We start from the raw sequence: 17,142 nt of genomic DNA, 5'->3' as shown, positions 1-17,142 counted from the left end.
AATATAAAAAAAATTAACCTCAAAATGTTGTGTAGACCTAAAATGACCGCACCATTTCTACACCTGTAAAGTTGGTTGATAATGACTTAATTAGATTAATCAATTTACTAATAACAAGCTCATATTTTAAATATTGATTAACTAAAAAGTATAATAATAATGTAGAATTTCTGATGAATTAAGTCACAAAGTTGTAATTGATAACTGTTTGTCTAAGAAATGTCTTTGTAATTGTGTTTCTCAAGTGCTGCAGAGTGACTCTTACCGTAAGATTTCCCAGCCCCCTAGGTCCGGAAATTTTTTTCGGTGATCCAGATTCATTAACCATTGGGTGGTTTAAGATTACTAATTATTGAGTGATCCTTTTAAAAAATTTGGAATATAAAAAAAAAGAATAAGCGAATTATTTTTTCACATTTTCACATTTTCACAAAAGGACCGTCCAATAATTAATGTCCTAGAGTCCTAGACCATCGAAAAATTTCTAGCTTGCTCCGCTCCCCATTTTTAAGTCTACCCCACTCCTCCTTTATATCATAATGATAATAATAATAAGTAAGGAAAAGAGAGAAAACAAAAAAAATCTGAAAGGGCCCACTAGCTGTCTCTTGTGGGATTAGTCACCCTCTGATGATCGCAAATCCAGACCGATCTGCAAATAAGTCTCTGTCCTATGCATACACGAACGAATGAAAATCTATTTTGCGGAAATTTTTTGGTGCTACAGATCTTACGTGGTCCTTTCTTTCAGTGAGTGATACTTGTATAAAAATTTATTTTTTATTTTTCCTCTTTTTCCTCTTTTCAATAATTGTCTCATTTTAATTGGTTTGGACCACTAAATTAATGATGGTTCGGGACTATCAATTTTATTTTTTTTGTAAATAAAGAGGGGCTAAGCCCTAGAAACAGAAAGAAATTACAATTCAGAAACTAATAAGCTAGACATATTTCTAGCATCAGCAACTATAAGTTCCATCAATTGAGGAGGAGGATCTTTAAAAATCTTGAAACGAAGATTATCAGTCTGTCCAGCTTTAGCTAACCAATGAGCACATTTGTTGTTTTCTCTCTTGGTATGAACAAGATGAATAGTCCAATATGCTTTTAACCATAATCTCAATCTACTAGTGACTTGAGAGTCCTTAGGATCTTCATGCTGCTCCTTTAACATTTGGATGGCTTGGCTAGAATCACATTCTAGCTCTATTCTTTTTAATCCTGTACCCCAAATCAGTTCCAAACCTTTCAGTAATCCCTATAATTCTGCATCAAGAGAATTGCATGAACCTAAATTACAATAGAAGCTTCCCAAAAAGGATCCATTGTGATCTCTTAATATACCACCACAACTAGCTTTTTTCTTGCCACTAGAAGAAGCTCCATCACAATTCAACTTAACCCACCCTTGCTTGGGGACTATCCAAACGCTATCCTTGGAATCACCACGGCGCTGATAAATTCAGGCTTGCAGAATTTGTTGGACAAACATCCAAATTGAAGCCTGCGATTGCTCATCATGACAGAAATGATCTTCATGGATCTCCAAATTTCTCCACTTTCACAAAAACCAACAAGTAGTAAAGAAAATATCCCCCAATCCTTCACTTTATTAGAGGACCACATGTTATCAATATTTAAAGTCAACTAATCCTGCAAATTCGAATTCATAAAAGATTGAGTATCGAACCTGTAAACTAAGATTGCCAAATTTTCCTAAAGAACATGAATAATAGTTTCCTCATGATTTGGTCAACTGGGACAGACATTTGAACCTCCGCTCCACTTACTAGTTCTGCTGTGCACTGAAAGTTTAGCAAGCAAAGTCATCCACATAAACACTTTCACCCGTTCTGGTCCATTCCACGACCAAACTTTTTTCCATAAGCTAGTGTGAACATCTGCTGGGAAGTTCATAAGATTACAGTAAGCGACCTTAACCAAAGAACAAACTATAAATATTAAGCATAATAAATATTTTGTTCTTTAAGAAAATTTATTTTATTTTTGCTTGCTTTGAATTAGAATTTTCTAATCCAACAGATTAATTACTAAAACATGACCCATTTTTGCCTCTAATCATTGTTATGTCCACCTATAAATTCAAAAAACTCCCTGCTCACAATATATGTGGGCTATTATGCATAAATCAAGGTGATGTGTCAACCATCCGATTAGAAGTTACAGCATTCAAAATAATCAGATAATCTTTCAATTTAAGCATAACAATTCCACACAAACCTGCTCGAGCTTTAGGTGTTTTTTACTTTTTTTCTTCGATTTGGTTGAACTTGACTGGTAGGACCATCGAATGGACGACACGTGCAAATTGGACAAATTGTATTGCAAGGTGTTATATCCAACTCATCGATGTTGTAAGCAGCATGTTTGTTTGTTCCAATCAAAGTTACGGATAATAAATGATGATATTTTAGTTGATATTAAAAAATTGAACAGACGAGAGTGAGAATATCTGTTCGATCTTTCTAGTATTATTTTTTAGAAGGAGTTTAAAATTTTAATATCAGGACTCGCTCCAAATCAAATTAGTAATGAACCGATTAGAATATTTCAAAAAAAAAAAATCAAAGTTAAGTGTGCGGTGTATTTGCTCGCATAATTTCCTTCTCATTTAACCCAAACTAATAATACAAGGTTGAACCATTATTTCCTTCTTCCTTTTTTGCAATAGATTATTTCTTATTATTTGACTCCTAGTCCTACCATGCACTTAGTAGCAAGGGAACTGTCTGATTTGTTTACCAATTGAAATAAAACCTTAACATATTATTAGTTGATATTGAATGTGAATTACGTCGTGGTTCTCTTGCTTTTCTCCTTTTAGCAATGGATGTTGTGGACAATCCCTCAGTTTATTTTCTTTCTTTATTCAGCGACTAACAAATGTTCATAAAATAAACGTTATCACTCAACCCCACAGCTTTATCGATTTTCTGTTTGTGTTGGATGTACTTAAATCATTCTCTTTCTCAAAAAGTATTACCTATCACCTTCACCTTTGGACAAATTAACATTTCTTTAACTTTACGTGTCCAACTTCTTTATCATAATGATCCTGCTTTTCCTTTTCTGCAAAATTAAAAGTTTAATGATAGATGATTAAGAGGTCTCTATGAGAATAACTTTATTCATTTTGGAGAGCTAATGATGACAGATTTAAGTAAGTTATCAAACTGGGGATCTGGAATTTGCTTTGGGAAGGCCTTGGTGATGATAGGGGCTGTAGTTATTAATAAAGAAAGATCAAGTGGTAGGGCACTTAAATCTTGAGAATGGAATCTAGAGGTGTAGTCCTAGTCGTAGCCTAATAGGGTGCTTTGAAATTTCTCATGTTGTTTTTAAGACCAACCATCACACTTGAAGTTATCAATACACGTACTATGTTTCGCCCGCATAAACTTTCAACATGCTTGATGGATAGACAGTCTTTTTGAAAATCTGGTCTTCTGACTAGCAATAATCCACACAATGTTAGAATAGACTATGTATTGTTTATATTGGGGAAAAGAATTATGAACTAAAGTTCTTTTCTTTTTCCTCTTTATTTTGTTAAGGAGGAAGAGTGAGTAATCCTGTGTTTGAGGCTTAATGGAAGGTGGGCCTCCTTGGCTAATTGTTAAATTAAACTTTATATGCACAGAGGTTGTTTTCTTTTCCAAATAAGTAAAAGGAATTGAGCTATGGGAGTAATTAATTTATAATTCCTGGATTGATTGGCCTCTATTCTGGGGGGGAAATTTAATAAAAGAAAAAAGACCAATAAATGGTTATTATCACTTATATCACCTGAGTCTCAGAGGTTCATCAGAGGTTGTATCTGAAATGATTGTCTTAATAATGCCTACAATTCAATCTATGATGTTAACTATGACCAGTCCAGGTGCTGCCTATTTTGTCCTCCTTCTCCTTTACTTAGTATTAGCTAGTCAGCTACATCCCAGAACACTCTTTTGTTCATTTTAATCTTCTGGGAATCTTCTTTTACTTTTTTTTTTTTTTTTTTTTTTTTTTGATAAACTGGAGGGCCAAGCCCAGAGACAAACTAAACATTCATCTTACACAAGTTCAAACATAAATGCTCCACCATCAAATTGGAGCTAAACTCTAACCAAGAAGGAAAGATATTAACAGGGGGGAGGGATAAAACCTCAACTCCTCACCCTTGAGCTTAAAACCTAATTTTGCTAACTCATCAGCACAAACATTAAGGTCTCTTGGAACAAAATCCAATTGTAGCTGGTCCACATCCTGGCCAGCTTTTCTGATCCTGCAGATTAAGGAATAGAACCCATAGTTCTCAGTTTCTTCTTCAAGACAAAGGATAGCTTCTTTGCTATCACACCCCAACCAAGCCTTGTTGAAACTCAAGTCACCTGCCAACTTTAGACCATGATAAATGCCCCATAATTCAGCTTCCAAAACCGTGCACCTTCCTATGTTATAAGAGAAACCACCTAACCAATCACCACTAGCAGAACAAATAAACCCTCCACAGGCTCCCACCCCAGTATGCAGACTACAAGCACCATCAACATAAATTCGAATTGGAAAACCATCACTAGAATTCCTATTTGAAGCAGAAGCAATGTCCCCATCTACTTCTGACCAAAAGGGCCCAGCAATATTACATTTCTTCATATCAGCCAGGAACAACAGAATTGCATGGATAGGATCATAAGGGATAACAAATGACTCCTCATGAATAGAAAGATTCCTCCATTTCCAAAGAAACCAACAGGTCACAAAAAAGACCTCTTTCCAAGAGTTCCAAAGTTTACTAACATAAGGCTGAAACAGGTTAAGTCTAAACCACTCTAATCCTTCAGCAGAAAAAAATTCAGAAGGAATACTACCTGAGAACCACCTCTCCCATACCAGCCTTGCCACCTTGCAGTCCCTCAAAGTATGCAGAACAGTTTCTTGACCAGCAGAGCAGTTTGGGCAAGCTAAGTTCCCTCCATACCACTGCCCAGTCATCATCCGAACTTGAAGCTTATCCAAACAAGCAAGCCACAAAAAAACAGCAATCATGTAGGGTCCCCTCCACTTCCAAATAGCAGACCATACCTTATCCTTTCCTGCATTTGCATCAAATAAAGAGCAGTAAGCATTCCTTACAAAGGATTTACCTGGCCTACTCCTTATCCATCGCATGCTGTCTACTGGCCTATCCTTTGATGGAGGCTTAATGACTTTCAGTCTTGAAATAGCAAGGTCATCGAGCCAAATACTGAGACAAGCCCAGTTCCAATCCCCAGTAATAGGGTCTACAAATTCACAAATTTTAGAGCCAAGAATGGAATCAGGAGGTTTAATAGCAGCTTGGTCATATAAGCTGCTCTTCCAATCACCCCACACATCAGTCCAGAAGAAAATATCTTCACCATTACCAACCTCCCACTCAAGATGTTGGATCAACTTATCTCTAGTTGTGCAAATGTACTTCCACAACATAGAATCAGCAGCTTTTGAAGTTAAACCACGATTTGGGTTAAGATTCCTACCATATTTCCCTAACATAACCTGAACCCAAAGGCTATTTTGTTCATGCATGACCTTCCAGGCTAGCTTCTGCATAAAAGCCTCATTTTGTCTTCTTAGATTAATGATGCCTAGGCCACCACACTCCCTAGGCAAACACAATTGATCCCAAGACACATAATGAGCCCTTCTTTTAGTATCTGAATCCCCCCAAATGAAATTTCTCTGTAATCTCTCAACCTCTTGACATACATGCACTGGCAGCATGTTATTCTGCATATGGTAAGATGGAATGGCTGAAATAACACTCTTAGCTAGAGTGATCCTACCAGCCATAGAAAGGCACTTTGATTTCCACCCTTGAAGCCTTCCTTGCACTCTAGAAATAACATCTGCATAGTGATCCCTCTTGATTCTTCCATGTCTCAATAAAGACCCCAGATAGCAGCCCAGATTACTCACTTTTTTAAACCCACTAGCCGCAGTAATAACATTCACTGTTTCTGGAGGCACATTCTTGGAGAAATAGATGCAGGATTTCTCCACACTCACACTTTGCCCAGACATCTTGGAAAAAAGCTTCAAACAACGATTGATAGACTCCAATTGAGAAGAAGAAGCCTCAGCAAACATCACAACATCATCTGCAAACATTAAATGTGAGATAGGAGGACCTGACTTGCCAGCCCTTATTGGGATCCACTTCCCAGACTCCACCTCATCCAAAATTAGATGTGTCAACTTTTCCATACACAAGACAAAAAGATAAGGGGATAATGGGTCCCCTTGTCTAATTCCTCGTTGAGTATGAAACCCAGGAGTCCTAGCTCCATTCCACAACACCTCCATGTAAGGGCTAGTCACACAACCCATAATGACCTCCACCAACGCTCCTGGGATCTTCACTTCCTCCAGAACAGCCCTAATGAAGCTCCAATTCAACTTATCATAAGCCTTCTCTAGATCAATTTTGATAGAAAAGAAACTTTTTCTACCCTTCATTCTATGCATAGCATGAACGAGCTCTTGAGCAATGATGATATTGTCTTGAATATGTCTTTTGGGCACGAAACTAACCTGGTTAGGGGATATAAGGCTACCTAAGATAGGCTTAATCTTATTTGCAATGATCTTGCTGAGTCCTTTGTATAGAGTATTACAAAGGGCTATGGGCCTGAACTGTTTCATAAGACAAGGCCTATCCACCTTAGGTATAAGAGCTAGGAGAGTATGATTAACTTCCTTGATTAGCCCCGGCTGAGAAAAGAAATTCTGCATATTTTCAAACACTTGGTCTTTAAGGAACTCCCAATTCTTCTGGTAAAATAAAGCCGGAAAACCATCCGGTCCAGGAGCTTTCAAGGGAGCCATCTGAAAGAAAGCAGCTTTCACCTCCTCCATAACAATACCCTGAGCAAGGAAAGCCAAATGATCTTCCCCTAAGTCTGGCCAAGAGTTATGAGTATGATAAAATCCAGTATTTACAACCTCTTCTTTGAAGAGATCAATAAAAAAATTTCTGGCCATATCAATAAGAGCTTCCTCCCCATTTATCCAATGACCAGCCGCATCTTGAAGCTTAATAATCTTGTTCCTTTTCCTCCGGATAAGGGTACTAGTATGATAAAATCTAGTATTTCTGTCACCATCCCTTATCCACTCTCCCCTGGATTTTTGGAACCAAAGCTGCTCTTCTTGATCAAGGATACCAGCAAGTTCTTTTCTCAAATTGGCTTCTAACTTTTCTAAATTCCTGGAATTGTTACAACTACTCAGCTTCTGAATCCCATCCAGTCTAGCTATGATTCTGTTTTTTTTGTATTGAATAAAGCCAAACACATTTTTATTCCAATCCTTAAGAGCAGGAACAAAGGATTTCAAGCTGTCACACATGTTATTACCCTTCTTCCAGTTATCTCTAAAAAAACTATTGAACCTAGGATCACACTGCCAAGAGGCAAGGAACCTAAAAGGCCTTTCCCTCCAAACATAATCCTCCTTCCCCAATCTGACCAGAATAGGGCAGTGGTCAGAAAACAATCTAGGAAGAGTTAGAACATCAGCATCTTCAAAAGAGGTTCTCCAACACTCATTAGCCACTGCCCTGTCCAACCTCTTAAAAATCCTATTCAAATGCAAGAACTTAGGGCCCCTCCAAGTGTATATGTTACCACCTCCCCCCAAATCCAGCACACCACAAGCATTCAAAACATTTGAGAATTGATTACATCTATTATAATCAACTGGACCACCTCCTCTCTTCTCCTGAGCACAAGCAATTTCGTTGAAATCTCCTGACACCAACCATGGATCATCCATAGTCCTCCCAATCAATTTTAAGTCTTCCCACAAGCATCTGCGTTTCCCCTCAAGAGGGCTAGCATAAACTGTCGTCCAGTAAAACCCTTTCATCTCAGCAAACTCAATCCAACAATGGATGAATTGGTCTTGCTTGGAAATAAGAGAAACCTTAACTTCATTAGAATTCCACAACAGCCAAATACCCCCAGAAAAACCATGAGCATCAACTACAATATGGTTAGAAAAACCCAATTTATTGATTACTCTAATAGCTTTTTTCCCACTCACTCTTGGCTCCAAAATAGCAGCCACCCCAACCTTATGCTTTATTCTGAATCTACTAAAGGTACTCCTAAACTGCCTCTTAGCAGCCCCTCTACAGTTCCATATGAAGACATTCATGATAAAAATTGATTTTTTTGCAAGATCACAAAGCTCTTGCTGCTTTCATCTTGATTTCCAAAACCAGAATTCTGGTTTTCAAAACAACTATCACCACCAGTAACATAATTACCAGACATTATGCTATCTGAAATAACAGTATTAGGTAAGACTACCTCCATACATGCAGTTTCCTCCACCAGCTTAACAGGCTCTCCCATGTATTGATCCGGAGGTTCAGGTTCTTTCTGAGAGTCAGCAGCCACCATATCATCAACTGCAAACTTGTCCGCAATAAGATCAGACCCATTCAAAACTGGGTACAACACCCCTGCTCCGTTTTCTGCTCCCTCCAGGCCAACCTTGCTCTGAGTTAGAGAGCTACTGCCTGATCCAAGGCTGATAGTAGGGTCCCAGCCAACTCCTTTGCCTTTTTGGGAAGAAGACTTAACCACATACTTCTTGGAGCCCACCACCAAGGACTTGTTCCCAACATTTTTTTTAACAGAGCTATTAGCCGCAGCTGAGAAAAGCATTCCCAGAACTGGAGATTCTGATTTGGAAGTCGAGGAGACATTTTCCTTGTTCACCATGGGGCTTGAAGGTCCAGGCTTAGATTGCTTAACACTCACCCCTTTAGAGAGACTCTTTTCCTTATTAACTCCAGCCTTCTGACCCACCATGCTCCTCTTATTAGAAATATCCTCACCAAAAGCTCTGATTAGTCCAGATTCCTGCTTCTGAAGGGCTTGCTGATTTTTCTTTCTACGTTGAACTACCATCCAAGGCCCTACGCCCTGAGGACTATTACTCTCCATAGGCTGTGCAATAGGCTCCTCTGGCTTGTTCTCAGGTGGAGACTTGACATAATCTGGACATGAATCAGAGTTGTGTCCATATCTCCCACACCTTAGACAAATCAAGAAAAGCCCTTCATACTCCACCCTCTTTCTGCGTCCATCCAAAATATACTCACCTCTTAAAGGCTGAGCAAGATCAAGCTCAATGCAGACCCTAGCAAATCTTGCTCTATCACCGGTAGATGTTGTCTTATCCACCTTAATAACTTTCCCTATCACCGAACCCAAATGATTCAAGAAGGGGAATTCACAGTATTCCTGCGGTATCCCTGGGAGACGGATCCAAGCAGCTACTTTATGGATGTTGGCCTTATCAGGGTCAAAACACGGTTCCCACTTCCTAGTTGCAAGGTAATGCCCAAGGATGACCCAAGGTCCACCCGTGATTGCCAGATTCATGTCCTCCAAACTGCTAAATCTGACCGAGAAGAACTCATTTCCAAGATCTGCAACCGTAATACTTCCAGCCTTCGCCCACATCGCCTCCAGCCTCTTCTTCATGAAGCCGACGCCAATCTTCCTTCCCAACAATTTCACAATCAAAGCATTCTTCCATCGTTGACACATGCGAGCTCTAGCCTCCTTATTGCTCCGAATTTCAACAGCACCATCCTCCCTAATTATGGTCTGAAACCCCCACTCAGAAATCGCACCCAAATTGGGATCCAGAGGCTCCAAGTCTGGTTCCTCCTCTTCAATCAACCATGGAGCGTTGTCGCCTGACACACCATGCTCCACTCCAGTCACCTCTGCAAAGGATCGCGCCTTTTCCTTCATGGATGATCCAGCTTGAAAATCCTTGATCGCTTCACGCATCACCACCTCCGTTGGAATTGCCTCACCATTCTTAGTTCTTTTCATACTCTTCCTTGCCGTAAGCAAAACCTCATTCTCACAATCATTCATCGTTTACCGAAGATCAGATTCAAAGAGAAGAAAAACAAAAGGAGCAAAAAAACCCTAACAGACAGAAAAAATATCGCACGCGTAGTCACACGCGCCTAACCCATTTTTTCTGTGCGTTTCTTTTACTTTCTTTTAGGATCACTTAAGTTCATGATTTTTTGCAGTCCCACAACCTTATGTAACAGGTCATCTAGGAAGTGTGAGATGAAAGAAAGGAAAACATTTGAAAAGTAGTTTATAAGGTTCAGAATATGAGGAAAAAATGGGAATCAATAATCGCACAAGGAACATGATGTGAAAGCTGTCGTAACAGAAGCAACAAGCCAAAGACAATTTCAACAGATTTAATCAGGATTGTCAGATTGATAATTGGCCTAGAATAACAGAATCTTGAACTCAAAAAATAGTTTGGGTCACCTATGGCAGAGGATGCAGCATGTGCCCACCTTATTTTAGGTTCGAATACACAGTTAATCATTTATCTGAGAAGGTTTGGTGTGGGCTGGCAGGTATTTAATCATGTATATCTACAAAGTCAATTCAACTTCAATGAAGGTTTGTTGACACGTGCACAGTGTACATCACTCATTTTGACCAAAAAAATCTAATATTAAGTAGGGCCAAAATTCTGTTACTATGGAATGGGCTAAATATTCCAAATGCCACTTGGAATAAACTATTTATTACTTTCACTTTGTTCATACATGAAATTTCTTAATAGAAAAACAAAGAAATTGCCTTCTGGTTGAATAATGGTGTATTGGTGTAAGACCTTTTTATAGAAATGTGTATGTGGGGGCTCAATGCTTCATTATTGAAAGCCCCGTAATGTATGGAGTAATATTCAGTAGAATAGCTTGACTATGTACATAGCCATTTGCAAGATTGGGCCTTTGCAATCGGGAGGCGTAAAAATCAACAGCCCGAAGTGATGGGACATCACTTTTGGACTTAGATACTTTCTATAATAAGATCCGCACCACGTCTAGCAAATTGTTGGATCACAGGATCTAGCCGCATAGGGCCTCAACTGAGAGCTTCTTTGGAATTCCTGGACATGGGTCTCCCCCAAAAACTTCTGGAGCAACAGTTACCAAGCATGATTGCTTGCCAATGCAGTTCTAAAAAAGAAAAAAGAAAAAAAGAAGAGGACAATAAGCAGAGAATAAAAAGATAATACTAATAATAAGCAAGAAAGAGATGCATTATGCATAACATTTTAAAGCTAATCAGAAAGGATGAAATCATTCACAAGCAAATGATGTATCCGGTAATTCCTGTTTGTTGCTGCCATAAGAGTTTAGGAAGCATAGAAAACAAGAATTATGAGAGAAAGGGTGCGAATTAATACAAAATATCACGATTATTAATTATTATCATAGTTTGTAAATCATTAGAAAATCCGGGGACTAGTTAGTTAAGCGAGGCCTTTAAGATAACTGAGTGAAATTGTGTGACTGAAACAGCAGCATGTATTAGAAGATATATAAATTGTCAAAGGTTCTAGGTGATGATTTTATTAGGATTCATCATGGACAGGTTCCATCCATGTAATTAGTCTCTTGCAAATGCACCTAAAGGCAACCCTATTGTAGCCTTTCCTTAGACCCTGCGCAGACTGGGAATTTTATGGGACTGAGATTGCTTTTTTCTTCTTTTTTTTAATCATGGAATGGAGCAAATAACTAAGGGGAGGGTAGCACTAAATGGATTGAAATGGTGGGGATACCCTTTCAGGAGCATCATATGATTTATGAGCATGACAACTCCCCTCTCGAAAGTTTCCACAAGTTCCCTGTGGCAATCCGTAACTAGCAAATTTAATCTGGGATATCTTTTGCCCAGGTGGACACCACAAGTGAGCTTTGGGTCTATTAAGTTTTCCAGAGTCTAGCATCTGCCTGTTCTTTAGGGTTGGCTGCCCTTCATATATATCAGCACACACACTTTCTATGGTTCTTTTCACCAAAGAAATTCCAGTAGGGTCACCTCCCCATTCTTCTAACACAACCAGATAGTTCCCACTTGGGTTCAGCCACGACCGAGGAACATGGTACCTGTCCAATGCCAAAAGTAGGTTGTCATCATATTCACATAACACCATTCACTGTTTGTAAAATAAATTGTATAAACTTTTTACCATCTCTGGGAGGGTTCTCCACAATTTGTCCGGCATTTTTTATCCGTATAAGTTCCAGCATAATAACAATCCCCACAACCACCTCGTGCTATATATCCAGGCCAATGGCGTCCAATGCTCCGACCATTTATCCATACTTGACCTTTTCCCATGCTAATCATATCTAGAGCCAATGGATCATTGCCTGCTGGTGTGCTAAAAGTTGTCTAATGACATTAAATCATAAAATGACTCAGAATTCATTCAGATGCAGGACAGAAATACAACATTTGTTGAAAATTTAATCTTACCTTGTACCATGTCAAAGGTTGTTTTTGAGCCAATAATGATCCTTGTTCCCATTCAACGGAAGTACTCCCACTTACAGTGTGAAGGTTTAAGGCTTCACCTTCGAGACCAATCTGTACAACAACATGCAAATGTGCAAATCTCTTACTACTGCTATTCCCGGAAAGCAAAAGTACATAAAAAAGGAATAACATTATTTTCTCTTTTGCTTCTCTTCTTGGAAAAGTTTGTACCAAAATCTGCTCAACAACCTACATAATGCTCAACCAAAATTAAATATAAAAAAATAAAAAAAAGTACATAATGCTTAAACTATTTCTTAGTGCCTGCACAAGTTAGTTTAACAGCATTTCAATTTTGAATAACATTATGCATTTCTTATCCATCCTACAATTTCTCTGCTAATTGAGTGAATCCTAAAATGGCATAGATGCTTATTTTTCTACGATTTTATGCCTCATTAGTAATCAAGTTTCAACATATATTAACACTCAGTATCTCACTGCTTAGTCTTCACCTTTCAATGTTGCTATTAAGCAAAGCAATACTATATAACAAACCTTGTAAGACCATTTCTGTCTAGATAAGTCTCTGGTTCCCTCATTTAGACCCTCAAGTGTGACTGGGCCTAAGACCCCTGCATTCCAGGTCTCAAAGTGCACGCCAACATTCTGGTATTAATTGAACATACAATAAGATTAAAAATGTAAAAAAATTATGAAAATTTGAAGTTAGAGAAATCACATTAGAAATACGAGGGAACTAACCGGGAGACCCACGGCAACACTAAGTAAAGAAATCTTGTTATTGCCAACCCCCAGCTTAACTCTGTCACTAAATGTTAATTTAGGAAACCCCAATGCCGCGTACACAGTTCCTTCATTCATACAGGAGATGCGTGAGTAAAACTAGAGTTTATTATATCAAAATACTAAACCAAAAAAAAGAAGAAAAATATTAATTTTATTCACCTGAAAGTTGACCATTGATGAAAACATGCAAAGCATGGCCTGCTGACATTACAGTAAGAAGAGGAGATTGTCCATTCTTAATAAAACCTTCACTCGGATCAATGTTGACACTGAAACAAGGGATCTAACATTTATTAGATAGAGAAAGGATATAAAAAGTAATATCAAGAAATGAGCATTCCAATTATTAGTCTTTTATAAGTCAAATGCATCAAATGAAAGATACTTACTCTGTCATATACCACAAATAATCTGTAGAATCTCGGGTGATATTAATCTGCTCCCACAGTGCATATGCTGTAATGGAACCATCTTCACTGGACGATGCAGGTTCTTCATTGTATGACTGCCAAGCAAATGCACTGTTTACAGCAGTCATCTTCATGAGGGAGCTTTGGGCACCAATCTGTATAAAATTGGTAAAATCAATATGAATGTTCATACTAAAAAATCTCAATAAAGCAAATGCCAAATTTGCACAAAATACTATATAATGTTTTTCTGTCCTTGAATAACAGCTCAAGTGTTGAACTTTACAGTTTTTATGAGAAACATGTCAGTGACAGATTCATTCTGCATAAATGATTTCAGCTTACTCTCCATCATTAAATAATTGGGATGAAAATCAAGCTAACCAATTTCGCCTGACGCCTTCAGGCTGAAATTTGGCAAGCTCGATCACCTTTGTTAAATTTAAAGCATAAAACACACACACACTCACACACACTCTTATTTAACATGGACAGAGGTATTGTCTTACCCTTGCAGTGTTGAAAACTGCTGTTTTGCAGTCAGGAAGAATGCTGATAGACCAAGGTGGTAGGTCATATTGCCCATTTCCAAATGTAACATTTGCGGAAGATGTGGTGTCATAATTTGCAAGGAATGCAGCACAAGCACCTGATTCTGTCTTGAAAACGTGTGCCTATGATAATATTAACAAAAATAAACAAATAAATTTTCAACACAGAAGTCAGAAGCCCGTTGGGTATCTTCATAAATCATCTTTAGGGACTTCACCTCCAGGTTATTTCCAGGCCATGTCACCGTGGGATCTACAGAAATTAAAGCTTGCTCACATAGCTTTATTGCTTTGTGCAAATCTCTCAAATGCCCCCATTTTGGTTCATTTAGTAGTCCTGGTATAATTGAACAAGCTTCAGACTACTGTGAAAATATATCTCACTCAACGTTACCCATGTGGTGCCTAAAGTGATTATGTGCAATTTGCTAAACATAATGATCACTTTCCCCCTCCCCCCTCCTAATATCACTCTAGGCAAGTTAAATAAACTTCTATACGTTTTTAAGAGATTTAAACGTGTATGCTGTCATCATCTCCAGCATGCTAACAAATTTAAGCTTATATAATATGCGTACCGTATTCATCAATGGGAGCATCATAGTCATAGCTTGTGGCAATGAAGAGACCGCCAGATGTCCGGTCAAAGTTAGTACCTCCATGGAACTGGACCCAAAAATGACATATTAGACTCAAATTAAACTTTCCACAGCATGAATATGTATAGTGCATAAAAAGGTGGGGAAAATATTGTCAATGGATAAATCATAATTGCAATGGACCAACCTACCATATAGTAGTTAACAAATGAACCACCATTCTGTACGAATCTCGCAACTGAGAATGCCAAGTCTTCTGCTGGTCTTCGAGGGACCGCACCACCAAACTCAGTGTACCTAGAGAACAGGAAACATAAAACTAAATACAGGGTCCAGATAAGGTACTTTTGGCATTTATTTGTATGAGACTTACCAGCCAGTCCAATTCTCTGTCCACATTTTGGGTTTGTAATTTTTGTTGGGAGTGAAGTTTTCGCAGTAGAACCCATTGCAGGTATCAATCTATTGCACAGGGTAAACACATATCGGAGAAAGAAAGAGGCAAGGGAGTAGAATCAATTTACCATTGAAAAACACGACAATATGAGTGTGCCACACAAATTTATTCGAAGAAAATAAGATTTCATTGAGGAAAAAGAGAGCTCCAAATGGGGAACAAAAAAAAAGGGGTTTAGCAAGAGTTGCTTACAACAGGATCAGGAGCATCTTCTTGCTTGCACATAATCCATGGGACGCCAGTATCTAAACCAACAGCCATTTGAGCAGCCCATTTTGTGTAAGCTTTTCCAGGAGCACCAATTTCCCACTCTACTGGTCCAAACTCGTTCTCTATCTGTCATTCAATTGAGAACAGAAAAAGAAAAAGAAAAATACTATTAATTGGTTGGTCTGAAACTTTATAGTAATAAATAAAACATAACAAAATGCAAAAAAATGAAAATAAGAATAATAATCGTATTTAAATCCCATTTCCTTGCCTGAGATAGAATTATTGGACCTCCCTGCACCTGAAACAATTTCTCTGCCTTCATCATGCTGACAATCTTCTCAGTAAATTTTTGCATTGCTGCCTACATCATTACAAAATTGGATGGTTGCTTAGGAAACTGACACAATTTCATGATCAAATAATAGTAATAATAATGAAATTAATTATGATGCCCAAAATTGAAAATTCCAACCTTGAAAGGCTCATTGTCTGTTCTGAAAGCAATATTCGGAACATATTTGAGCCAAACAGGAAATCCCCTGAGTGTCAAACAGAAAGGAATGAAGACCTTTAATTATTGGTTAAGCATTAATGTCGTTTAGCAATACGAATTATCTCCTCCATTTTATATAGAATCATAAAGCAGGTTATCAAAATCATTACCCAAAGTTCCATTCAGCACATATGTAGGGACCAATGCGGAGATGAACATAAAGGCCAGCTTGCTGAACCAGCTTGATGAACTTAACCAAGTCGTACCTATCCTCAAAATAATACTGTTTTTTTTTTTTTTTTCAAAATATATGTATAAAAAAATGGGTGAGCTTTCTATTTAACTTCTTCACAAGTGGAAAAATAATAAAGTAAATAAAATAAATAAGCATTTGCATTACATTTCCAGGAGAAGGCTCGTGTCCATTCCAAAACACATAGGTTTGTATAACATCTAAGCCTCCATCTTTGGCCTTCTGAATAAGGTCTGGCCACATCTGCAGTCACTCAGAGGCAATGAGAAACATAAAGCTGTTTACTTTGTACACCAGAGAAGTGAAAAATCTTTGGTGAATGAATGAAAAACGGGAAGAATAACAGCATATATTGAAAGGAGTGAGTGAGTGAGTACCTCAGGTGTGCTTCTTGGATAATGGATGGACCCGGAGATCAAAATTCTTCTATGCCCATTAACAAGAATGGCTTTGTGATCATAAGTCACAGAGGCTGTGACTGCGGAAACCCACAAAAATAACGTCACGACAAAAAACTTTCCCCTCAGTAAATTCTCCATCAGAACTTGTGAACCCATAACCATCTCTGTTTCTCAAAACAATGGACTTTTGTATGCTTTACACATTTAAAAAAAAAAAAAAAAAAAAACCTCGAAACGAGTTTCTATTTTTGTTTCTTCACAACGCCTTTTTGATTCTTTTGAGATTGAAAAGAGATGGCAGAGACTTTAATTCAATTGTGGCAGTTGAGGTGTGTGTGGTTCTGGTGACAAATATAACTGGTGAGAACTGAGAAGTCTGAAACTAGTTTATATACATTTGAAAAACCAAGGATAGAGCTTCAAGTGTAGGACTGGGACCCATTCTCTCTTTCCTTCCACGGCACTGACCCCACACGGGACTACAATAAACAATCTTTAGGCTTTGCTTTGGCCTTTGGTAAATGTATCTACATTTACTTTACTTTCTTATGATGCGTATACATTTATTAAGACAA

The 17,142-nt window shown here is 38.1% G+C and overlaps 1 protein-coding gene across 1 annotated transcript; it reads right to left on the bottom strand.

Annotated features, from left to right (window-relative positions):
- Positions 1–10,743: 10,743 nt before the first annotated feature.
- LOC133305327 (beta-galactosidase) lies at positions 10,744–16,844 on the bottom strand. Its single transcript, XM_061505507.1, has 19 exons — positions 16,544–16,844; positions 16,314–16,409; positions 16,084–16,196; positions 15,893–15,959; positions 15,689–15,781; positions 15,400–15,543; positions 15,124–15,212; positions 14,942–15,047; positions 14,730–14,817; positions 14,370–14,488; positions 14,110–14,274; positions 13,580–13,755; positions 13,350–13,459; positions 13,146–13,255; positions 12,939–13,049; positions 12,381–12,491; positions 12,091–12,296; positions 11,680–12,007; positions 10,744–11,071 (listed from the first exon to the last, which is right to left on the bottom strand). The coding sequence occupies exons 1-19, from the start codon at positions 16,727–16,729 to the stop codon at positions 10,961–10,963; spliced, it is 2,529 nt and encodes an 842-aa protein (XP_061361491.1). The 5' UTR covers positions 16,730–16,844; the 3' UTR covers positions 10,744–10,960.
- Between the last annotated feature and the right edge of the window lie 298 nt (positions 16,845–17,142).

The sequence above is a fragment of the Gastrolobium bilobum genome, unplaced genomic scaffold (genome assembly GCF_033153095.1).
Source record: "Gastrolobium bilobum isolate Gb01-03AN ecotype WA unplaced genomic scaffold, APGP_CSIRO_Gbil_v1 utg1221, whole genome shotgun sequence".
NCBI lineage: Eukaryota > Viridiplantae > Streptophyta > Magnoliopsida > Fabales > Fabaceae > Gastrolobium > Gastrolobium bilobum.
The sequence above is the reverse complement of the archived record's forward strand: the minus strand, read 5'-3'. Positions and strand labels throughout refer to the sequence as shown.

Excerpts from the sequence above, each read along its gene's own strand:
- LOC133305327 (XM_061505507.1), bottom strand. The coding sequence starts at position 16,729 with ATGGTTATGGGTTCACAAGTTCTGATGGAGAATTTACTGAGGGGAAAG. Across the intron at positions 15,048-15,123 it reads ACAGAGAATTGGACTGGCTG|GTACACTGAGTTTGGTGGTG; the intron begins GTAAGTCTCATA and ends CCTGTTCTCTAG. Across the intron at positions 14,818-14,941 it reads CATTTGTTAACTACTATATG|TTCCATGGAGGTACTAACTT; the intron begins GTAGGTTGGTCC and ends TTTTGGGTCCAG.